We start from the raw sequence: 24,870 nt of genomic DNA, 5'->3' as shown, positions 1-24,870 counted from the left end.
GCAGAGTTTGGCACCTCCTCAGACCCCATCAGAAAACAGTCATAAGGATCAGCAGGCAGGCCTGGAACTATAAGGCTTCCCCCCACCCCTCCTTTCTTTTGTTTTTCTCTATGTCTGTCTATATAAGATAGGGAGAAGCAACAAGGAACAGGGGAGGGGAGGGTAGAGGAAAGGGAGAGGGGAGCTGGCAAACCCAGAGACAAGGGAATAAGGGATCTAAAATTGATAGGGGGGTGTAGAAGGAGGAGGGTGGGGTTTGATCAAGTGCCATGTAATCAAAAGGAATCACTGAGAGTGGACTGAAGGGCAAACATGATAGTGGGACAAGAGGAAAGTAAAAGGAAGTAGAGGAAAGACTATTTATAGAGGCAGGAGCTATTTAAAGAGATATAAACATAGGCACGTATACATGTAAATATATTAAGTTATAATGATAGGGCCCCAGGTCTAGTACATATATCTACAGGTCAAGCATTAAAGCAGACAGACTTTGGGCCTCTACTCAAGTCCGCCCCTCAACACAGGAACACTTGGTTTCTAATAACCTGGCATTCTGTGATGCTCACCTTCTCGACAAGATCGCTGAAGTCAAAATAGGTGTATAAACAAATGTGGTGAAGAAAGCTGATGGTACATGGCTATTAAAAGATTTAGCTTCTGGGGTCTTGAAGGCTTAAAGTTAAACAAGGGGCCATCTAGCAGGGAAGCATCAAAACCCACATGGAAGAAGCACCCCAGCCTATCAAAGGGATCAGGTAACAGGTATTAAAAGACATAAAAGAGACAGTTATAGTGATGCAAACGAGGGGTCAGAGTGGAGACCCAAAGCCCATCTGTAGACACTTGAATATCCCCTCACAGAAGGGACGACGATGCCGCAAGGGTGAAGCATAGCACCGACAGAACACACAACATCCCTCTAGTTCTTTAAGGACTCCCCCCTGCCCGCCCCCCGACACTATCATGACCCCAGTTCTACCTTACAAATCCTCCTAGACCAGAGTACATACATTGGTACCCATATAAGCTCTTGACACATGGAATCCAGAATAGGTAAACCTGTCAGAAACAGAAGTGGGAGTAGCGAGACCAGGAGGTTAGGGGGAAGGTAGGGGGGAGAAAGGGGGAACCAATCACAATGATCAACATATAATTCTCCCCCCTGGGAGACAAACAACAGAAAAGTGGGGGAAAGGAGACAACCAACAGTGTAAGATACAAAATAACAATAAGAAAATATAATTGTTCAGGATTCACTGGGGGTGGGGTGGGGGGGTGAGAGGGGAGCGGTGGGGGAAGGGAAGGGAGGAAAGAGGAGCTGATACCAAGGGTTCGAGTAGAAAGAAAATGTTTTGAGAATGATGATGGCCACCATTGACAAAAGATACAAATTTCCTCTAGTCTTTTAAGGCTTCCTCTCCCCCACTATTCATGACCCCCATTCACGTTACAAATCCAGCTAGAGGTGAGCATGTACACTGGTACCGAGAAGAGCTCAAAACTCAGGGACTCCAGGACAGCTAAGCCCCCCAAGACCAATAATGAGAGTAGCCATACCAGGAGGGTAGGAAGAAAGTGGGGGGAGAAAGGGGGAACCGATCACAATGATCTACATATAACCCTCCCCACAGGGGAACGGATAACAGAAAAGTGGGTGAAGGGAGACAGCTGACAATGAAGGATATGAAAATAATAATTTATCAATTACCAAGGGTTCATCAGCGAGAGCGGGTGGGGGAGGGAAAAAATGAGGAGCTGATACCAAGGGCTCAAGTAGAAAGAAAATGTTTTGAAAATCATGATGGCAACAGATGTACAAATGTGCTTGACACAATGGTGGATGGATGGATGGATGGATGGATGGATGGATGGATGGATGGATGGATGGATAGATGGATGGGTGGGTGGATGGTGATAAGAGCTCCCAATAAAATGATTTTTTAAAAAAGAAAATGGTGATGGTAACCTATGTACAAGTGTACTTGATACATTTGATGTATGGGTTGTGATAAGAGCTGTAAGAGCCCCCAATGAAACGGTGAATGAAAAAAAATAAATAACATTTCAGAAAGCAGAACAAGCATTGCTGACTCAAAGCAAAATGGCTGTGGTCTCACTCACAGCTCATGCCGGCACCATCTCTCAACACACTCCCTGTGGTGCGCACGCGCGCGCACACACACACACACACACACACACACACACACACACACACACACACACACACACCCGCCCCATTCTCCACAGAGGAACAGAACCCTTTCAAACTTACGTGCTCTCACCACCTTCCTCCTCAGGACAGTAGTGCCTCACTCAGAGTCAAGGGCAAGCTCCTTAAGTGGCCTGCAAGCTTGGGTCTACTCAAGCAAGTCTCGTTTCTCCTCCGACCAACTTTCCTGCCCCCATGCCCCACCCACTCTTGCTCACTCGGCTCTGTATCTCACCTTGGCGCCCCCACGCCTCAGGGCCTGTGCTCCTTCCACTGGGAATGCTGTCCCCTTCTGCCCCATCCTGCTCAGGTGTCTTCCCACAAAGGGCACCAACTCAGGGAGGCCTACCTAGACCGCCCAATCCAATAGGGTAAGCTGGCACCCCTAACCCCCTGCCCACAGAACTCATTATCTTTTAAACCGCACTGTAACGGACTCTTTTTTATTGCCTGGCACCATCCCCCCGGGACAGAGTTTTGTGAATGGTGAGCAAGACCAGAGCCATTTTGAGGCAAGTCGGACGTGTTTCAGTGTGCTCAATCCTGTTACAAATTTAGCACTGTATGTTTGACTTTCTCCAAGGGCTCAAACAAGGGTTTGAGGTGTTAGTTACTACTGGAACCCTGAGCCCTGGAGGCACTTGTGAGGAAGCAACTGCAAGGTCAGAGGTTCAAATCCACTAGCCGCCCTGAGGGACGAAGATGAGGCCATCCACTCCTTTCAAGTCCCCTCGTTGACAGCCTCGTTGTTAACTCTTGTGCAGATAAAACTAAGTTGCAGTTCATGAGGTCTTTTTTTTCTTTATCTATATTTGGAGTTAAAGCTTCCGATAGCAACTGCATCCTATGCCGATAGTATGATCTAATGTTGTTATTTTAATCATTTTAGTGGGGGCTTGTACAACTCTTATCACAATCCATGCATGCATCCACTATGTCAAGCACATTTGTACATTTGTTGCCATCATAATTTCAAAACATTTTCTTTCTACTGAGCCCTTGGTATCGGCTTCTCATTTTCCTCTCCCCCCTCCCTCATGAACCCTTGATAATTTATAAATTATTATTTTTCATGTCTAATACTGACTGATGTCTCCCTTCACCCACTTTTCTGTTATCTGTCTCCCTGGAGGGGTTATATTTAGATCATTGTGACTGCTTTCCCCTTTCTCCCCCCACCTTAACTTTACCTTCCTTTACCTACTCTCAATATTGGTCCGGAGGGGTTTATCTGTCCTGGATTCCCTGTGTTTCCAGTTCCCATCTGTACCAGTGTACATGCTCTGGTCTAGCCTGATTTGTAAGGTAGAATTGGGGTCATGATAGTGGGGAGGGGGGTGCTGGGATGGGAAGCATTAAAGAACTGGAGGAAAGGTGTACGTTTCATCAGTGCCATACCACACCCTGACTGGCTCATCTCTTCCTTGTGACCCTTCTGTAACGGGCTGTCCAATTGTCCACAGATGGGCTTTGGGTCTCCACTCTGTCTTCTCCCTCATTCACACTGATATGTTTTTTTGTTCTGAGTCTTTGCTGCCTGATACTTGATCCCATCGACCCCTCATGGTCACACAGGCTGCTGTGCTTCTTCCATGTGGGCTTTGTTTCTTCTGAGCTAGATGGCCGCTTGTTTATCTTCAAGCTTTTAAGACCCCAAATGTTATACCTTTTGATAGTTGGGCACCATCAGCTTTCTTCACCACATTTGCTTATGCACCCATTTTGTCTTCAGCGATCCTGTCGGGAAGGTGAGCATCATGGAATGCCAGTTTAAATGAACAAAGTGTTCTTGCACTGAGGGAGTACTTGAATAGAGGCCCAATGTCCATCTACTACCTTAACACTAAACTTATACGTATATGTACATATATATTTTCCCATCATCATATATAAATATATTTACATATGTACATGCCTGTGTTTAGACCTCTATAAATGCCTTTTGCCTCCTAGTTATTTTCTCTATTTCCTTTGACTTTCCTCCTGTCCCACTGTCATGTTCAGCCTTCATTTGGGTTTCAGTAATTCCTCTTGATTACATTGCCTTTGATCACGCCCTACCAGGCATCCTATGCCCTCCTTGCCATTGATTTTAGATCACTTGTTGTTCCCTTGTCCCTGGGTTTGTTAACACCTACTTCCTTTCCCCCACCCATGCCCAACACCCACTTCCCTCCCCAAACTTTGGTCCCATTGTTTTCTCCTCTGCATTGTTTATCCTATCTTATCTAGATAGACATGCAGAGACAATAATACACAAAAAGAAGACAGAGCAAAAGCCAAACAACAACAAAATCTCGACAGAAAAACAACAGCAACAACAAAACCTATAAATAGTTCCAGGTCTGTTTGTTGACCTCTAGGAGTGTTTTCCAGTTGAGTCTGATGGGGTGCCATGCCCTGGCCCTTCAGTCTCCTTTGGCGTTCCCGGGGGACTTCCTTGCTCTGCTCCCCTTGCTGTTCTGTTGCAAGCCCTCAGTGCTTCACCCGCAGTGTGGTGGAGTCAGATTGGGCACAATTCCCACACTGCACCTCCAGTGTTGTCCCTTGTAGCACTGTGGGTCAGTGATGGACGTCGTGTCTCCTGGTGGGGCTGCACACTCCTCTCTGTGCAATGGCTGCTCTGAGGAGGGATATTCCGCGGGGCTTGTTGGGCCAGTTTTTGTTCTTGTTTTTTGAATACTCTACATTCACTAAAAAGAAGAACCATTTATGAGCTTTGTTCACATAATTCGGTGAAGCCCTCAAAGTCCCAATCGGCTGGGTATTGTGAATTGTACCCCCTTCCACTTGGTCTCTTCCAGACTCCATGTTCACAGGCAGTTACCGCGCTTGAAAAGTTTGTAAACATTTTCTTTGGCACATCATCCAAATGCGAGAGAATTCAACGTACCACCGAGTCCCGACCAGTTCTACCATCATCTTCGCCATCGTTTTCATGTGCTCTTCTTGCTGGGACTCAGTGCTCCTTCCTCCGCGTTTCTCTTCAACTTCTCCTGCGGTAGGTACCCCCATCAGTCAAGGATCCCGTGACTTTCCTCTCTAGATCCACCTGCCCTGTATTTCATGGACAGTCACACACACACACACACACACACACACACACACACACACACACACACACTCCTGCGGTAGGTACCCCCATCAGTCAAGGATCCCGTGACTTTCCTCTCTAGATCCACCTGCCCTGTATTTCATGGACAGTCACACACACACACACACACACACACACACACACAGAAGCAAGGACAAAGTAAAACAGTCCAGGGAAACCTCATCCAAAAAGAAAACATTAAAAGCCAGAACAAATTAAAAATGCGTCTGAAAGCAGAGCCAGCGATAAGGTGTTTGTTACATTGTAGCCTAACGGTATCTGCCCGCATCCCCTTCCCGGTGCACTCTGCGGGGGAGCAGGCGGCTCGCCTCCCTGGAATGCAGTCAGATGGGGGTTCACCAGCGGAGGCTTGATCCACAGTGTCTTTCCCCTTCACCTTTTTTGGTTTTTTGCTTTTTGTACACAGACCTTTGGAATTTTTCACACGGTGAGATTCAGATCAGGCCTCTGCCCGGCTGACTCCTCCCTACTCAGCATTCCAAGCACAAATGCAAGGTCACTGAGCATGGCCGCCCAGTACCGCTAGACACCCCTTGCTAGACAAAGGACACCAAGTACATTGTTGCACTGGAAACACGGTTGCCTTCGAACGCTTCCCAATCAGCTTTTGAATTCCTTTTTTTTTTTGACCCCAGTTTAAAGACAAGAACTAAAAAAACTAAACAAGAACTTTCTTTCAAAGGAGGCATCTGAATGTGTCTCCAATTTTTGTATATGGTCTTAGATCTTGAAACCAGTAAGAAAACCTGGTATTACATTTTTTTTTGAAAAAAAAAAAGATGCTAACCAGGAGACAAAGGGGCTGGGAATGAAAAAAAAAAAACAATTCTATGTAGGGTCCTTCTGAGTCATACAGACACAATGGCATTGTGAGTGTGTGTGTGTGTGATCAAAGTGACCATTTCAGGCTTCCTTGGTCACTGTGCAGAACTGATGAGGAGCGGTCGGTCCATTGGAAAGCAGACTAATGAATGGCAGATGCTTTTTTGCGCTCGCTGTGTTCCATACTTTATGACTGTGTGTAGCCGGCTGTGGACCTTCAGCGTTATACTCCACCTGCGATCAACGTGGCCAGAAGCAATCAGTAACAAAGAGCAGCTGCCGGGTTGGGTGCTTCCTGGGCTCCACTCCTAATGAGCTGGGGGTTTCTCTCGGTCCCTCGTGCAGTGGTCACTGATCAGGCTCATCGCTGCAGGGCATGGCCCACATCCTGAGGTGACATTTTCTCAACCTCAGTAGTATCGAAATGTTGGACCGAGTTATATGTGTGGGGGGGGGGGCGTGTAAATGTGTGTGAGAGAGAGAGAGAAAGAGGCAGGTGCTGTCTGGGTGCACTGGAGGGTGCTCATAACACTCTGGGCCTCCATCCGTTACAACACAAAATCCTAGACATAGTAAACTTAGAAACAGCAGAATGTAAAGTATAAATATTCATATTTTGGGGCCTAATACATCTTCGCTTGTCTTTTCCCAGGTGCGCGTCTCTAGTATACAATTTGATTCAGACTTACAGTGAAATTAAAATAATATAGAAATATATCAAGCAAATAGTAAAAAACCCTCCATCTTTACCCCTTCGTGGATATTTGTAATTATTGGTTCAGACATTGACCCACATTTTTTTCTTTTTAACATAATGGTTTCACGGTGATGTCATAATGCACCTCTGGTCACTCGATGCTCATGTCCCTTGTACCGACAGCATGTCTAACACTCAGTCATATGGAGTGCATTGATCTTTTCTACCCCAGAGACTCTCCCCGCCCCCCACTGTCCCCCCCACCCCACCATTGCTAGCCTCCACAGTGCTCTATTTCCTGTGTCGTGAGCAATGGCTGGCATAGAGTTACTGCTCAAGATAGACTGGGCGCACACACCGAGAATAAGTGGGCAGAGGGAAGGATCTTTTCTACCTTACAGATAATCAGGATGGCAGGGAAGGTTGGCTGGCACTCAAATACCTGGACTGGGCAGGCACCTCCACTGGACCGGCTGTATCTCTGCCACCCTTGGTCTCCAAGATCAGGGGCAAGAGAATGTCTGGCGACGTCCCCATCATGGCCAAGGGCTGCTGGTTGGACATCTGGATGGGTTCTTGAGATACTCTCACGAGCTGCTGGGGGCTCCTGGTTAGCACCTCCACCCTTGGGGTGGGTAGTGGGGTGGTTGACTGCGGTAGGTCCTCCCACTTGGTGGCAGGAAGAGGGATGGGAGGCTTAGGGGCGGCCTCTAAGCTTGGGCGGTTGGATGCAGGCAAGGACCGCAAGGAGACCCTGGGGCGGTCCTCTGGGCTCCAGCGAGACTCCTCCATCCCCATCCAGTGCTGCAGACTCTGTTCCACCCAGGAGACGGGCTCTGGCTGCTCTCTGACCACCACTGGGGACCCCTCCAGCCAAGACAACTGGCTGCGCTTGGGGGACATGGAGGCCACCTGAGGCACAGGGGGCCTCTCAGCGTTGATGGAGAGCCAGGAGGGCAGGGTCAGGACGGCGGGTCTCGAATGCTGCTCCTGGGATCTGGCCATGATCATCAGCTTGGCCAAGGCCAGGCCCTCCACAGACAGGGGCCTCCTGTGCTCCGCTGGGGGTCCCTGCAGGCTCAGCTCCGTGGTCTGCACCCACATCTTCCTCTGCTCTGTCCCCTTGGACTTGAGGCCTGGCAGATCCATGGTGGTCTCCTCCTTCTTCTTGATGACCCTCTCCTCCGACTTCCCCGTGCCCTTCAACTCCTCGATGGTCATCTCCCGGGTCCGGCTCACCAGGACCTCCTCCGACGTCTTCTTGGTCATGCTGAAGGGCAGCTCCAGGGACTTCTCCTGGGTCCTCCGCTCAACCACGTCCTTCTTCTGGGTACTCACCATCACCGGGGGCATGGGTCTCGCTTCTGGCTGGCGCCCCTCCAGCTGGTCTCCACGCTGACTTCCTGCCAGCCACAAGCTGGGCTCAGCAGGGGTCTTTTCCAATGAGGGAGGGGGGCTGAAGGCTCTCTGGTATTGGGCAGGTGAGGTCAGCGCTTTCTGGGATGAGGTAGGCAGGAAGAAAGCCTTCCGGTTTGGGGCACTAGGGGGAATGATAGGGGCAGGGGGAACCTTCTGGGATGGGCTAGGTGGGGCCTTCTGGGATTGGACAGGAGGGACCTTCTGGCGTGGGATCCGCCGAACCTTTTGAGTTCGGACAGGGCCACGGGGAACCTTCTGGTACAAAAGAGGAACAGTAGGGGGGACCTTTGGGGATGAAACAGGAACAAGTGGGACCTTCTGGGAGAGGTCGGTGACAGATGGGACCTTTTCTGAGGGGACAAGAATACAGGGAGCCTTCTGGGCTGCATCAGAAGCAACTGGGGTCTTGTGGGAGGGGGCAGGGACAGGGTCAGGGGGGAACTTCTTGGATGGGACAGGAACACGAGAGGCCTTCTGGGAAGGGTCAATGACAGATGGGACTTTTCGTGAGGGGACAGGAATACGGGGGGACTTGTGGGATGTAACGGAAAGAGGATGGGCTTTATGGGCTGTGAGAGAATCAACTGGGGTCTTGTGGGATGGGGCATGGACAGGGTCGGGGGGGAACTTCTTAGATGGAACAGGAACACGGGGGGCCTTCTGAGAGCGGGCAGTTGCCACCGGGGCGTTCTGGGATGGGGAAAGGCTATTGATGGCCTTTTTGGGACTAGCGGGTCCAGCTGCAGCTTTCTGGGGTGTGGGGGGTACAGTTTTGACCTTCTGGGAACGGTCAAAAAAGAACGGAGTCTTCCCAGATGTGACAGGGATTGATTGGGCCTTCTGAGAGGCTGGTGGCCGGGCCTTGACTTTGTGCCCAAGGATGGAGGGGTACGGCGTGCAGCGGTGGAAGGCGGTGGAGTGGATGTTCGGGGAGAAAGAGGACGTCAGCGTGGTGGACTGGGTGTCCATGAGGTCTTCTATGTCCTGCTTCCACAGGATCTGCTCCAACTGGTCATAGGCCACCACCGAGGAGAAGGCAGGGCTGTGCTGCGAGATACAGCGTGGAGGGGTCACGCAGATGGTCACCTCGCCGGGCTCAGAGGAATGGCCCTGTGGGTGGGCAGGGGACAGGAGCGGTAAGAGTCAGAGGCAGTGGTGGGTAAGAGGGAGGAGAGAATAGGGATTAGGACCAGCCCATCTTCTCTCAGGCTCTTAAATCCTGACCCCCCCAGCTCTCCCGAGACCAGGAGTCCTGACCCCCCAGCCCTCCTCCCTCAGACCAGGAGTCCTGACCCCCAGCCCCTCCTCCCTCAGACCAGGAATCCTGACCCCCAGCCCTCCTACTCCCTCAGACCAGGAGTCCTGACCCCCAGCCCCTCCTCCCTCAGACCAGGAGTCCTGACCCCCAGTCCTCCTCCTCCCTCAGGCCAGGAGTCCTGACCCCCAGCCCTCCTCCCTCAGACCAGGAGTCCTGACCCCCCAGCCCTCCTCCCTCAGACCAGGAGTCCTGACCCCTCAGCCCTCCTCCCTCAGACCAGGAGTCCTGACCCCCCAGCCCTCCTCCCTCAGACCAGGAGTCCTGACCCCCAGCCCTCCTCCCTCAGACCAGGAGTCCTGACCCCCAGCCCTCCTCCCTCAGACCAGGAGTCCTGACCCCCCAGCCCTCCTCCCTCAGACCAGGAGTCCTGACCCCCAGCCCTCCTCCCTCAGACCAGGAGTCCTGACCCCCCAGCCCTCCTCCCTCAGACCAGGAGTCCTGACCCCCCAGCCCTCCTCCCTCAGACCAGGAGTCCTGACCCCCAGCCCTCCTCCTCCCTCAGACCAGGCGTCCTGACCCCCAGCCCTCCTCCTCCCTCAGACCAGGCGTCCTGACCCCCAGCCCTCCTCCCTCAGACCAGGAGTCATGACCCCCCAGCCCTCCTCCCTCAGACCAGGAGTCCTGACTCCCAGCCCTCCTCCCTCAGACCAGGAGTCCTGACCCCCAGCCCTCCTCCTCCCTCAGACCAGGAGTCCTGACCCCCAGCCCTCCTCCTCCCTCAGACCAGGAGTCCTGACCCCCAGCCCTCCTCCCTCAGACCAGCAGTCCTGACCCCCAGCCCTCCTCCCTCAGAGCGGGGAGCCCAAGGCCCAGTGGTCCCGCGGTCCCCAGTGTATGGCTGGCCTTGGAGGACTCTTTCTGGTTGACGGTGGTGGAGATGATACTGAAGATGGTCCGGATGGTGATGCTGGGCTTCTCTGGGGGGCAGAGCGGGGAGAGCAGCCTGAGCCGCTAGGCGGCAGACAAGCTCGCAGCACGGATCACTTCCGGGGCGGCGGAGGGGGCACCCTTACCGGAAAGCGGGATTTCCGCCGGACCGCTGTCCTTGGCGGGCTCCAACTGCGACCTGCGGGGCGGCAAACGCAAATCTGAACGCATTTAGCTTATTTCATTTTTTCAAGCGCACTTTGTTGGGAATGCGCACGCGTGCCACACATCCCCCAGGGACTGTCGAGTGTGACGCTGGCGACGACCTCCGAGTGGAGCGGCCTTCTGGATCCTTCTCCGCGCCTGGAAAGCAAGCTCGCTGTCCCCTCAGTGTCCTGTCCGCTCTGTCCGGTCGCCGCGGTCGCGTCCATCTCACGGCGACAGAGCCGAAGAGAACGTCATGTTCAAGCCGGCCTTTCTTACTTCCTTGCATTGGTTTGCTTTGCGTCATTTTGCTAGTTAAGCTAAGCTAGCGTAGCGCTAGGTTTTCAGAACATCGCAGGGGAGATCATGTCTCTATTTTGGCTAAGGTGCAAATGTGATCTCGGGGCAGGCGGTGTCGTCGCCCATCGACCCGACCCTTGATGTCTCCACAAAGTCTGGGGTTCCTAAACATTTTGAAATTTTGTTTTGCCTTCCACCCCCCCCACTACCCCCAGCCTGCCACCACCACCCGCCTTTTGATCGGGGTCCTGCTACAGCAGCTGTTCTCAACCTGGGGGTCACAACCCCTTTGGGTATGTGTGTGTCAAAATGACAGTGATGAAGTAGCCACGAAAATAACGTTATGGTTGGGGGGGTCACCACCACATGAGGAACTGTCTTAAAGGGTCGGGGCACTCAATAGGAAGGTTGAGAACCACAGCCCTATGGTATCTTTGATCAAATGATTCGGTAGTAGCATCTGGGCACCCATCTAGTCCTTCAGGTCTCATGATAAAGTAGACCATGGTTCACGAGGCCATTGGCTACCGGGTCTCTATCCTCTTCCTATCCCTCCCTCTGCTGCTCCCTGGGAATAGAGTTCAGCTGGGCCTCGGATAGCCCCTTGCACGCTCTCAAGGCCCCAGACACTACACAATGAACTAGGAGGTAGCACAGCAGGACTCAACACATCACTAAGTCAATGAAGTGAGATATCCCACAATACCATGTCCCTAGCCCTCCACACCAAGGTCCCAAATCCCATAAGGGGCTTGGTCATACATCAACAGCCTCAATAGCTTCTCCCTCCTTCCTCTCTGTGTTTGTGGTAAATATGCCTATCACACAACTTTGGTCCATTCAACTGTGTAGGGTTGGTCAGTTTCCTGGACAATATTGATCATCATCTGTTGTAGAAACATGTATGTGTCGAGCTGGCTCAGTGGTTTGGCCATTAAAGCCTCCCCCAGGTTCTGATCTAACAACATAATCCATTCCATGAGGGGGATCTTCTGTGAGCAGCCAAAGTAGTTGTAAGATGAGGGTGGAGTAAACCCCCTCCCTCAAGTCATAGCCCTGGTGCAATTGGAAGGTGGTTTCCTGGGGGGTGGGGGGGTGGGGGGGAAGGGATGTGGCCTGCTTCCTACAGAGGTCCTTGCTTGCCCTTTGCTGAGTATGGATCCTGCATCGGGCTCATGGACCACTGGTTCTTTGGACAGTCGGTTGGCCTACCATATTGCCTGCAGATCCAAGGAGTCATCATCAACCTGCCTTCTGACCTACCGACCTTGTATTCACCCCCTCAGCAGCCTAAGGGATTCCTGAAGCCCCCAAAGCTATGCAAGTCCAGAGAAGCCTCCAGAGTAACCCCTGACCCACAGACTTGAAAACCAGATTAGACTTACCCACTTCTACAACTCTGCCAGCCATGTCCTAATATGAATTTCTTTCTGCGTACACAAATATAAGCATCGCTAGTGTTCTTTCCCTAGAGAACTTAGCTTACCTTACCTATTGGTTGTGTCTTTGTGTATGTGTGTGTATGGATATATATAATCATTTTATTGGGGGCTCTTACAGATATTATAACAATCCATAAATCAATTATATCAAGGAAACTTGCACATATGTTGCCATCATCATTTGCAAAACATTATCTTTCTACTTGAGCCCTTATTATCAGCTTATCTTTTCCCCCTCTCCCACCCTCCCACCCCTCGTGAACCCTTGATATATATTGCAATATGAATTTATATCATGATATATATATATTCATATCATGATATAAATTCATATTGCAATATGTATTCATCTTTCAATATGAATTCATGTATGACACCATCCACTGTATCCCTTCACCCACGTTTATGTTATTCATCCCCCTGGGGGGTAGGGGTTATACATCCATCATTACTATCGGTTAGTTGATTCAATTTTTAAAAATCATTTTACTGGGGCTCTTGCAGCTCTTATCACAATCCACACATCCATCCATTGTGTCAAACATATTTGTACCTATGCTGTCACCATCATTTAAAAAACATTTCCTTTCTATTTGAGCCCTTGGGATCAGCTCATTTTTTCCTCCCTCCCTGACTTTCTGTAGAATTTAAAGTAATAACTCCCCATGCTTACTCCCTGCTCACATTTAATAAACTCCAGTCTCTGTGTTGATGTTGGGTGCCATTGAGTGCGTTCCTTCCCATGGGGACTCTCTGCACAACAGTGGAACGCCCCGCAGTCCTGCATCACGTTCCTGTGCATGAGCCTGTCCTAGTTACATCATCGGTTGTCAACTTGAGACTATGAAGAGTGAAGGGACGGAGTTTAGCCTGTCGATCAGGTTGCAGCTTGATGACCTCATTTGGAGGCGCAAAGGAGCGAAATAGCTCATTGGAGGCGGAACACCGACACAGTCCTTGCGAGACATTCCTGACGACAAGCCACATGGAGCTACACTGATGGCAGCCAGAGCCCTGGAGCTGGAGGAGTCACGTGGAGGAGTCAGCTCTAAGATGCTTCCACTGCCACTGGATCCACAAGACTTTCCACCCACTGACCTGGGATCTTCCTGAATTTGGCATCATTGCATGTGTTGCAGAGTCTGAAGAGGAATTTACAGACTGATACTGCACATATGGGCTAATACTGGGCTTGATCTGGACTGGGCTGGGATGTTTTCTAAATGTACAATTACTCTTTATAGAAAGATCTGTCCTAGACACACATGAGAGTCTCTGGATTTGTTTCTCTAGTCAACCTGGACTCACAACAGAGCTCATTGTTGTAACCACTGTGACCATCCACCTCATTGAGGGCCTTCCTCTTTCTCGCTGTCCCTCCACTTTACTAAGCATAATGTCCTTCCCCAGGGACCGGTCCCTCCTAATCATGTGTCCAAAGGGTGTAAGACAAAGTCTTACCATCCTTGCTTCCAAGGGGCACTCTAGCCGCACTTCTTCCAAGATAGACTGGTTTGTCCTTGTAAGAGACCCTGTATTTTCAATAGTCTTCTCCAACACCACAGTTCCAGTGCACTGATTCTTCTTCAGTCATCCATGTTCTCTATGGACTTGACTGCTCTGAATAGGTTGTCCATCGGTCTCTCTGAGATGGACTGATTTTATTCAGCATCATGTTTTCTAGCGCTTTCATGGTGCAGCATGCGTCAGAACTTCATTTCTCTCTGTGGCTCAACTATGTTCATAGACCACGTTTTGTCTCTCCATTCATGTGGGGTTTTTGTTGTTGTTGTTTTTATCTTTACATATGTTTATTATATTTTATAGACTTAGCAAATGAAAATGTGCCAAATTCAGGATTTCTTTTATTCTCCATTCATCTGTTGATGGACACTTGGGCCGTCTCTGCCGTTGGCCTACTGGGGATCATGGTGCTGTGAACACTAGTGTACAAATATCTGGTTAAGTCCCTCCTTTCAAGTGCCCAGGACTTGGGCTGCTCAATGCGAGATTGCCACTTCCATCTCACCAGCCGTTCCTCAGGGGGAAAGGAGGCTGTCTGCTCTAATAAAGAGATACTTTACAGCCTCAGAGATCCTTGGTCCTTTGAGGACTAATGTGTGCCTGACCCAAGCTGTGCGTGGAGTTTCCAGAGGCCTCACCTGCTTGTGGAAGGCGGTCCATGAATACAGAAGACTGAAGAAGAAGGGATGCGCTTATGTTGTGGGGCTGGATGAGGGTCCTGAAGGCACCATGGGCTGGGAGAAAAGCAAACAAATCGGTCCTGGAGAACGTACAGCCAGAACGCTCCTTAAAATCTAGGAGTCAGACTTGGTCTCACGTACTTTAGACATGGTATCCGAAAAGACAGATCCGTGGAGAAGGCCATCCTGCTCGGTAAAGTAGAGGGACGGGGAACAACTGGAAGGCCCTCCACAACACGGGCAGGCACTGTGGCTCACACACTAGGACAATGGCAAGGACGGGGCAGGACCGGGCAGTGAGTACGTCCAAGGGTACACGGGGCTCAGGGTGAGTCTGACCTGACTCGATGGCAGCTAACAGATAACAGGAGGAGTTGGAATCAACCGGAGGACGGTGAGCTGTTTCGGAATGTAATATGTAGGTGTCGGGGGCTAGGGGGGGGGCTGCTGTCATAGCTGTTCCGTATCAGCCTGCTGACCGCGAGGCCAGCTGTTCCTCAGGAGAAAGAGGGCGCTTGCTTTAACACGGGGCAGAGTGCCAGCCTCTGAACCCCCGGGACCATTCCACCCTGTCTTACACCATGGATGGATGGACGGATTGTGATAAGAATTGTACGAGTCCCCAGTAAAGTAATTTTTTAAAATAACATAAAAGATGAATGATTTATATATATATATAATGAATTGTAACAGGAGCCATAGTGGTGCAGGGGTTAAAGCATTGGGCTGCTAATCAAAAGGTTGACAGGATCCCCCTAACTACTCCTCTGGAGAAAAATGGGGCTGTCTGCCCTGGGAGAGAGGGACAGCTTGGGGGGAAGCTCTAGAGCAGTTCTCCCCTGCACGAGAGGGGGGCTCAGAGCTGGCATTGACAGGAAGGCCATGAGTGATGGGATGCAAGAAGTTACACAAGCCGGTAATTCCAGAGAAGCTGGAGATCGGGGTTCAAAGGGGTCCCCAGCTCCTCCGGAGACAGAACTAGCAGCCTGCCTCTGTGAGGATGTCGGGACCTCGGACACCCCCTTTCCCACCCCAGGCAGCTCTTCTCAGCCATAGGGCATCCACAGCACCCAGAACAGCATCACCTGACTTTGGGGACCAGGCTGCATATCCCTCATCTGGCCCACCACCTACAGTGGAGGGGGTGGGGCAAGCCTACCTCTGCTTCTCGGTGGGACTCTCTCTACTCTCCGTCAACTCCAGGTGAGACCAGATAGGCACGGAGTCGCCCACGGCCTGGGACTTGAATGTTCGCTTCAGAACCTGGTGTGGGGTCAGGGAGGGGCACTGAGGCCAAGAGAGGCACCCCTCCCTCCCACACCCAGCGGGTGCCCGGGGAACCACTCACCTTGGCCTTCCGCTTGTGGAAGAACAGCTGTTTGTAAGGTAAGTTGTACTTGGCAAAGGCGACTGGGAAGAGAGGAAGATACAGAGGGTCAGGGAGCTTCAGGGAGGAACAGAGTGGGGCCACCAGGTGGGAGAGGAGGGGGGCTGTATGGAGGGCTAAACGCTCTATCTCATTGGGGGCAGGCAGGTGGGGGAGGTTCGAGTTAGAAAAGGCTGACCTAAAGGGACCAGGAATAGCTCACCTGGATGGTGCCTGATCTGGGACGGGGCCTGTGGGCCAGAAGAAGCTGTCAGGAGGAGGACCACCTCCCCAGGGCCTCCACCACGTACCCCTCAGACCCAGAAGGCCTGACCTAAAGTCTTCCTCTCATATCAGGAGTCCTGAGCCCCAGCCCTCCTCCCTCAGACCAGGAGTCCTGACCCCCAGTCCTCCTCCCTCAGACCAGGAGTCCTGACCCCCAGCCCTCCTCCCTCAGACCAGGAGTCTTGACCCCCAACCCTCCCCTCAGAACAGGAGTCCTGACCCCAGCCCCTTCTCCCTCAGACCAGGAGTCCTGACCCCCAGTCTTCCCCCCCCTCCACAGACCAGGAGTCCTGACCCCCAGCCCCTCCACTCTCAGACCAGGAGTCCTGACCCCCAGCCCTCCTCCCTCAGACCAGGAGTCCTGACCCCCAGCCCTCCTCCTCCCTCAGACCAGGAGTCCTGACCCCCAGTCCTCCTCCTCCCTCAGACCAGGAGTCCTGACCCCAGCCCTCCTCCTCCCTCAGACCACGAGTCCTGACCCCCAGCCCTCCTCCTCCCTCAGACCAGGAGTCCTGACCCCCAGCCCTCCTCCCTCAGACCAGGAGTCCTGACCCCCAGCCCTCCTCCTCCCTCAGACCAGGAGTCCTGACCCCCAGCCCTCCTCCCTCAGACCAGGAGTCCTGACCCCCAGTCCTCTTCCCTCAGACCAGGAGTCCTGACCCCCAGCACTCCCCCTTCAGACCAGGAGTCCTGACCCCCAGCCCTCCCCCTTCAGACCACGAGTCCTGACCCCCAGCCCTCCCCCTTCAGACCAGGAGCCCTGACCCCCAGCCCTCCTCCCTCAGACCAGGAGTCCTGACCCCCAGCCCTCCTCCCTCAGACCAGGAGTCCTGACCCCCAGCCCTCCTCCTCCCTCAGACCAGGAGTCCTGACCCCCCAGCCCTCCTCCCTCAGACCAGGAGTCCTGACCCCCAGCCCTCCTCCTCCCTCAGACCAGGAGTCCTGACCCCCAACCCTCCCCTCAGAACAGGAGTCCTGGCCCCCAGCCCCTTCTCCCTCAGACCAGGAGTCCTGACCCCCAGCCCTCCTCCCTCAGACCACGAGTCCTGACCCCCAGCCCTCCTCCCTCAGACCAGGAGTCCTGACCCCCAGCCATCCTCCCTCAGACCAGGAGTCCTGACCCCTAGCCCTCCCCCTTCAGACCAGGAGCCCTGACCCCCAGCCCTCCTCCCTCAGACCAGGAGTCCTGACCCCCAGCCCTCCTCCCTCAGACCAGGAGTCCTGACCCCCCCAGCCCTCCTCCTCCCTCAGACCAGGAGTCCTGACCCCCAGCCCTCCTCCTCCCTCAGACCAGGAGTCCTGACCCCCAGCCCTCCTCCCTCAGACCAGGCGACCAGACCCCCAGCCCTCCTCCTTCCTCAGACCATGAGTCCTGACCCCCAGCCCTCCTCCCTCAGACCAGGAGTCCTGACCCCCAGCCCTCCTCCTCCCTCAGACCAGGAATCCTGACCCCCCCAGCCCTCCTCCCTCAGACCAGGAATCCTGACCCCCAGCCCTCCTCCCTCAGACCAGGAGTCCTGACCCCCAGCCCCTCCTCCTCCCTCAGACCACGAGTCCTGACCCCCAGCCCTCCTCCCTCAGACCAGGAGTCCTGACCCCCAGCCCTCCTCCCTCAGACCAGGAGTCCTGACCCCCCAGCCCTCCTCCCTCAGACCAGGAGTCCTGACCCCCAGCCCTCCTCCTCCCTCAGACCAGGAGTCCTGACCCCCCAGCCCTCCTCCCTCAGACCAGGAGTCCTGACCCCCCAGCCCTCCTCCCCCTGACCCTGGACCCTGCCCCAGCCCCATTCTGGGGATCCTGGACTGGACTCTGTCCGTGCTGTCCCCGGGGTCTAGAATCCCTTCTCCCGCCCCCCCCCCTCCCCGTCGCGGCCGTCCGTGGAGGGCGCAGGGCACACCTGGAGGCGCCAGGTGGAGGCGAAGGGCGTGTGCTGGGAGAGGTGCAGCGGCCTGAGCTCGTGCGGGGTCCTGGCGCGCCCCCTGCTGGCGGGCTCGCGGAGCTGGTTGATGAGGCGGATCCAGCAGTCGAACAGGAAGGCCCCCTCGTAGTAGGGGGCGTCCAGCTCCAGGTAGTAGTAGCGGCCCGTGGCCAGCCGCAGCTTCAGGCGCCAGGCGGCCAGGTCGTGGACGTAGAGGTGGACCAGGTCCATCGGGATCATCCTGGCGGCGGGGGAGGGCCATCGGGAGAGGATGGGGGTTGAATCGATTGAATTGTGACCCCACCCCCTCAAAAAAAATCTGTGTTGTAAATCCTAACCCCCTAAACCTGTCGTCGTTGGAGCCCTGGTGGCGTCCTGGGTTTGGTCGCGTTGGGCTTTGGCTTCCTGTACAGTTACCCACGGGGCAGTTCTAGCGTCCTGTAGCGTCGGTGGCAGTGAGCATAGATCGATAGGAGCGTATCCACTGGTAGTTGGAGGCGTGGTAGGTGATGAATTGGACTGCTAACCTCAAGGTCGGCAGTTCAAACCCACCAGCCCATCCGGGGAGAAAGATGAGGCTGTCGGCTCCCGCAAAGAGTTAGTCTCACCAACAGCGAGCGCCGGAAGAGACCGCTGTGAAATCGATTGCTAATACTATGGACTTCTGCAAGGGTGTAGCCTGTGGGGGCAACGATGAGCTGTCACTTCTGAACTACAAATACGAAACAGAGACCACATTTTCTTTCTACTTGAGCCCTTGGTATCAGCTCCTCTTTTTACCCTTCCCTCCCCTACCATCCACCCTGTGAACCCTGATCAATCATGTATTGCCATTATAATTTTGTATCTTACGCTGTCCGTTATCTCCCTTCACCCACATGTCTGTTATTCATCCCCTTGAAGGGGGGGCTATATAGTCAATTTTGTGATGGGTTCCCCCTTTTCCCCCCTTCCCCATGCAGAGGTACTTCTCTTTCTTTTTAAAATCATTTTATTGGGGGCTGTTACAGCTCTTATCACAATCCATCCTTCCATCCATTGTGTCAAGCACATTTGTACATAGGTTGCCATCATCATTTTCAAAACATTTTCTTTCTTCTTGAGCCCTTGGTATCAGCTCATTACCCCCCTCCCTCTCCACCTTCCTTGACGAACCCTTGATACTTTATAAATGATTATTTTTTCATGTCTTACACCGACTGCCACCCACTTTTTTGCTGTTCGTCCCCCTTGGGGTGGGGGTGGGGCGTTAAGTGTTGATCATTGTGTTTCGTTCTGAGAAGTGCTTTTCAATTGAGATTTTTCTGTGTTTTGCTCTGTTATTGTGTGTGTGTGCTTTTTGTTGTGTGTCTCCCTGTATATGAAACCCAGGATGGGTACAGCTATAGAGACAGTAACTAGCATCCTAGCTTCTTGGGGAGCCCGGCATGGGAGGCTGAGGGAAATGGGGAGCAAACAACAAGAATGAGAAAGAAGGAAATGTGCTAAGATTGATCGTAGCAATGACAGCGTGACTCTTTTCAGTATATTTAAACTATTGGATGGTATGTGAATTGCAGGTCAATCAAACCGTTAAAATGAAGACAGTGACAGTCCCAGGAAACCACAGGGGTAGCCCTACTCTGACTTTTGAGGTCACTAGGAGTAGTACCCCCTCAATGGCAGGGAGAGTTTCACGCCTGTGGTTTTCAACCCATTGGGAATGGGCCACGCCCCAAGCTCACAGCCAGTGGGGCTATTGCCAGTCACCGTCAGCCTAGAAGCCTGGGTCCATCTGCTCCCTAGGTTTGCCCAGGCTGTCGGTCTTTCCCAGGACAGACAGCCTCATCTTTTCCCTTCAGAGCACCCACTGGGTTTGAACCTTAGCATTAGCAGCCCAAAGCGGAACCCACTACACAACCAGGACGGGATTTAAACCAGACCCACATGTTTGGGAGTCTAATCCAAGGTGGAACTCTTTCTGAAAGCAGCTGCCTCATCTCCCCCACCCCCACCCTGCCCCGCCCTAACCTACAGCGCCATCAGGCTCCCCAATCATGCCCCTGCTGTGTGAGGGAACAGATGGAGACAGCAAGCAGAGATGAGGGCAGAGAGACGTTCTCCACAAAGACATGTGACGCTGTAGGAAACCAACACGGAGGGAAACAGGACACTGAGGACGAGGACTCTATTCCCTAACTTATCACAGAGGGAATCTGGAAAGCTGGTATTCCACGGTAGGAAAGCCTCCACTTTGGTCAGTTAGAGGTCAAGTCCAAATACAGGATCCTGCTTTAAATATTCCCACGATTCTCCCCTTAACAGCTGTGCTGCCTTAAGATGAGCTCAGGGTTGACTGTATCTCCTTATAGAAGCAGACACGATCCTTTTGCTCTCTTCCCGCTGTGACACCCAATCCCCCTTGTACCTTCCCCCAATGCAGGTATTAGGTGTCCTCACCTGTGAGCTCAGGGACCTAACTGTAGATTCCACTAACCTTGTGACCTATGTGACTACTGAATAAGCATGTCTGATGGCTACCTATAAATATCCCAAGATAGAAAAGACGCTCCTCTCTTCTCCCAGTTCCACATAGAGCATCCAGAGGGGCTGAGATGAGCATGCTACTGTAAAATGTGTCTGACCCCTCTATTCTACTCTCTCCTATCTTTCCTATCCTCTATGACTTTACTATCATCTTTATATATTATCACGGTACAAGTGCACCTACTGACCCTTCCATTGTTGGAGGCTGGTTTCCTCTGGCATGCCACCAAGGGCCATTCCCTGCTTCCAACAGGGAGATAAAACTTTCCCCCACAACCAGCACCCCAACATCTAGCCTCCTAAAGGGGCCAGTCCCTAGAGGAGGACACGCATGCCTGGTAAGGTCGAATGTCAACAAGAACAACATCTCTGTCTGGGAAGCAGTTCAGCCAGCGTGATCCTTTGAAGCAAGGATGGCTCGACCTCATCTCTGGCGATATTGTCAGGAGACACCAGTGCTCTGGAAATGTTGTCAGGAGAGACCAGTCTCTGGAGGAGGACGTCCTGCTTGGTAACGTGGAGAGTCAGCGAAGCAGGGGAAGGTCCTGGACGAGATGGAGGGACACAGTGGCGGCATCACTGGGCTGGACTACAACAGTGACGGCCAGGATGATGCAGGACCGAGCAGCATGATCTTGTTCTGCATGTGGGGTTGCTATGGGTTGGACCCTACTCGACTGCGCCTAACCATGACGACGACGTGTTCTTTTGTTTGGTTTTGTACACTGCTGTAGAGCCGACTCCAGCCTCGCGGTCACTGGCCCCACTGGGCATCTCCAAACTGCGGGGGGGTTCAGAATCATCAGAGAGACCAGGTGGACCACTCCGATAACCCTGGTGGGTGCCCCAAGACCATGGCCCTCAGTTGCCCTGCATATCTGGAAATGAATTCACCCCCGGGGTTCGATTTTCAGCCACACAACAGTGGTGCCAGTGAGTTTGCCACGGGCCTGGTTTTAACTCACAGCGACCCCCGGCCCAACAGGAGGAAGCACAGCCCATCCTACGCCCTCCTCACAGGGGCTCTTCTGTCGGAGCCATGGTTGCAGCAGCTGGGCCCACCCTTCTGGCAGAGGGTTTTCTTCTGTTCCGACGCCTCCCCACTCTCCCAAACGCGACATCCTTCTCCAGCGACTTGGTCTCTCCTGACCACGTGTCCAAACTACCAGAGGCGAAGCCTCACCCTCCTTGCCTCCCAAGCAGCATCTTGGCTGAACGTCTTCCAAGACAGACTTGCAGACAGGTCACCTTCAAATAAGTAGCCATTGGATGGTGACCCAAAGGGCAGCGCTGACCTCAGGGCAGCGTTCAGAAGGGGGAGGGGAGGTGGAGGCATGGAAACAGGAGACACGGGGCGGTGGGGAGAGGGATGAGGGACAGAGAGCTGGGTGAGCTGGAACAAGATGTATGTGCCTTCAGGGTTGAAACTTAGCCTGGTGATCTGTTCTGTAGACCTTCACCGAAGTCACCATAAAATGGTGTTTGGTCGGAGGTGGGGGGCGGGACAGGAAGGGGGGAAAAGAGGAGCTGATACCAAGGGCTCAAGTAGACGAGATCAGGTGCGTTCAGGGGGTAGACAAGGGCTCAAATAGAAAGTAAATGTTTCGAAAAGGATGATGGCAACCTATGTACAAATGTGCCTGATACAATGTATGGAATGTTGTAAGAGCGGGCAGAGCCCTAATAAAATGACTTTAAAATAATGGTCTTGTTGTTTTTAACCAATAGATTCCTGTGTGTTGAGCCACCCATATGTGGAGTGTCAGTCAGTCACAATGCCGGCAGGTGTCAGTTATCAGTCGGGGTGAGGGTGGGGGGATGGGGGTATCAGGGCTGGCTGGGGGCATCTGTACCTGGTGAGGATGAGGCTGGAGGAGTCCTTGTCCTCGGGGGGCCTGGCGATCAGCAGGATGTCTGGGAGCCCCAGGCTGGGCAGGGTGGAGGCCACGCCCATGGTCAGGCGGTTGCTGTCATGATGTAGGTACACTGGACCCCCTTGGTGGGTGACCTGCAGCGGCCAGGGAGAGGGGCTGGGACCACACCTTTCCTGAACTCCACCCGAACCAAAAGGCCAATTGGAAGGCCGTCCAGCTGGGGGCTGGGGTCCCCTGGGGTCTGCCGGGCTGAGTTTTTGGGAGTGGGGGATGAGGTCTTTCTTCTAAGGCACCTTGTGGGTGGCCTGGACCCTCCATGGGCAGCCAAGTTCATCACCCTGGACTTCAGGTCCAGACCCTCTCCCCACCCCAAGCAAAAAGAGCAGCAGTCTCCTGCAAGCCGATCCTGGCTCAGGGTGACACTGCGGGTGTCAGATGGACCAATGTGCCCCCCCCACACACAGAGTCTGACCCCTGGGAAAGGAGCCCTAGTGGCTCCGTGAGTAAAGCACCGGTCAGCTGAGCACCAGGTCAGCAGTTGAATCCCACTCATGATTCCACACTGCGCCGGGTCAATCTGTCACCCAAGACCTCGTTGAAGTGTTGAAAAGCAAGGAAGTGTCTGAGGACTACGGTGCACGGAACCCCAGCCGGGGTCTTTTCGATCACCTCCCGTGCGTGTGAGAGTGGGACATGGAAGAGGCAGGCCAAAGAAGAACTGGTACATTGGGACCAGGGTGTTGGCAAGGAATATGGAAGGCACCCAGGACGGCCAAGAGAACAAGCAAATCTGCCTTGGGAGACGTACAGCCGGAACGCTCCTTAGCATGGAGGCTTTGTCTCATGTACTTTGCACAGGTGGTCAGGAGGGACCAGTCCCTGGGGAAGGATAGCGACAAAGAGGAAGTCCCTCAACAAGATGGACGGACACCGTGGGTGCAGCCATGGGCTCCGACATAAGAGGCAAGGTGAAGAGGGTGCAGGCGTGGGTGGCAATTTTGTTGTGCACCAGGGGACCGGTGTACTCTGTCCTTTAGGGTCAGGACGAGTCAGCATCGACTCAATGGCAGTGCATTTTTGTTGTTGTTTGGTTTGGAAAAGAATGTTGCTAGTATGGTGGTTCAGGCTTTAGCCTGCTAACCACAAGGTCAGTGGTTCAAAACCACCAGCAGTTCCTGGGGAGAAAGATGAGGCTCTCTGAGCCTGTGAGGATGGAGAGTCCCAGTAAACTCCATACAGGGTCAGGATGCGACCGAAGAAAAGCCGAGGGCAGTGGGTGGGGTGCTGCCATTTGGAAAGGAGTGGTGGCACAGTGGGTTAAGCACCCAGTTGCTAAAGGAAGGGTCGTTGGTACAAACCCACGAGCCCACTCAGCCGAGAGCCTCGGAGCTCAAACACTTGGCCCCAGATCCGCTGCAAGGGGGTCTGTCCAGACACACAGCGTCTGACCCCTCCGGTCCTGTCCTGAAGGGGCCTGTGAGCCTGACCAGACTCAGCCCACGGGTTGGTTGGGGCTTTGAACCCTTTGGACACAGCTCACCAGGCTCCTGAGCTGTGGTCACGCTCACCCGCCCCCCACCACCTCCAGCCCCACCTAACCCTGCCCCTGCCCAGCCCTCTGTCAGCCCCAGGGCGAAGGGAGCCTGGGACCTGAACAAAGTTACTCTCGAACATGGGCAGCGGGTGCAGGGGCAGGTACTCGCCCTTCTGAAGCGTTTTCTGCAGCTCCCCCAGGATGGGGACCCACTTTGGGGGGCCCTGGAGGAAGTCAAAGAACCCCAGGTTCCGGAGCCTCTTCATGGTGGCCGCTGGAGGGCGGGTTGGACACCTGCCAGGGATCCAGGCGCCCCGCCCCGCCGGGCCCCTCAGCCCTCGGGTTCTCACGGGTCGCTCAGTGGCCACACAGGGTGGGGCTGCCCGGGGGCTGGGGGACGAGGGCCGGGGCCATGGCCAGGAGGAAGGGGAGCGAGGGGGCTGGGGGCGGAGCCTGTGGGGAGGGTCTTTGTGACGTCGTCAGACACCGGGATTCTCCTGGGAATCCGCAGGCTGCCTTCTCCTCTGGGCAGACAGCCTGGAGCCCTGGGAAGGGTCTCCCCCACGCACCCACCCCCTTCCAGACCCCACCCAATGACAAGTTAGAGTCCCTGGGCTGCTAACTGCAAGGTCAGCAGTTTGAAACCCTAAGCCACTCCGTGGGCGAAAGATGAGGCTTTCTACTCCCGTAAAGAGTTACAGTCTTGATATGTAAATTACTTGCCAATAAACCTGTTGGGGGGCGAAAAGAAAAATTTTTAAGTATATTAA

The 24,870-nt window shown here is 53.5% G+C and overlaps 1 protein-coding gene across 1 annotated transcript; it reads right to left on the bottom strand.

Annotated features, from left to right (window-relative positions):
• Positions 1-7,248: 7,248 nt before the first annotated feature.
• Positions 7,249-24,366, bottom strand: GARIN5B (golgi associated RAB2 interactor family member 5B). Its single transcript, XM_075537816.1, has 10 exons — positions 24,217-24,366; positions 22,546-22,700; positions 18,146-18,407; positions 16,187-16,214; positions 15,946-16,007; positions 15,757-15,860; positions 10,594-10,646; positions 10,424-10,497; positions 9,124-9,372; positions 7,249-8,514 (listed from the first exon to the last, which is right to left on the bottom strand). Exons 1-10 carry the CDS (start codon positions 24,364-24,366, stop codon positions 7,249-7,251), a joined length of 2,403 nt encoding a protein of 800 aa, XP_075393931.1.
• Between the last annotated feature and the right edge of the window lie 504 nt (positions 24,367-24,870).

The sequence above is a fragment of the Tenrec ecaudatus genome, chromosome 18 (genome assembly GCF_050624435.1).
Source record: "Tenrec ecaudatus isolate mTenEca1 chromosome 18, mTenEca1.hap1, whole genome shotgun sequence".
In the NCBI taxonomy this organism is placed as follows: domain Eukaryota; kingdom Metazoa; phylum Chordata; class Mammalia; order Afrosoricida; family Tenrecidae; genus Tenrec; species Tenrec ecaudatus.
This window is presented reverse-complemented; position numbering and strand designations above follow the sequence as displayed.

What these genes read in the sequence shown, in the direction of transcription:
- GARIN5B (XM_075537816.1), bottom strand. Translation starts at nt 24,366, where the DNA reads ATGAAGAGGCTCCGGAACCTGGGGTTCTTTGACTTCCTCCAGGGCCCC. An exon ending in TCCAGCCTCATCCTCACCAG is followed by an intron (nt 18,408 to 22,545) that starts GTACAGATGCCC and finishes CCCCGCCGCCAG; the next exon opens with GATGATCCCGATGGACCTGG. An exon ending in TCCTTGGGCACAAAGTCAAG is followed by an intron (nt 8,515 to 9,123) that starts GCCCGGCCACCA and finishes TTGTACCAGAAG; the next exon opens with GTTCCCCGTGGCCCTGTCCG.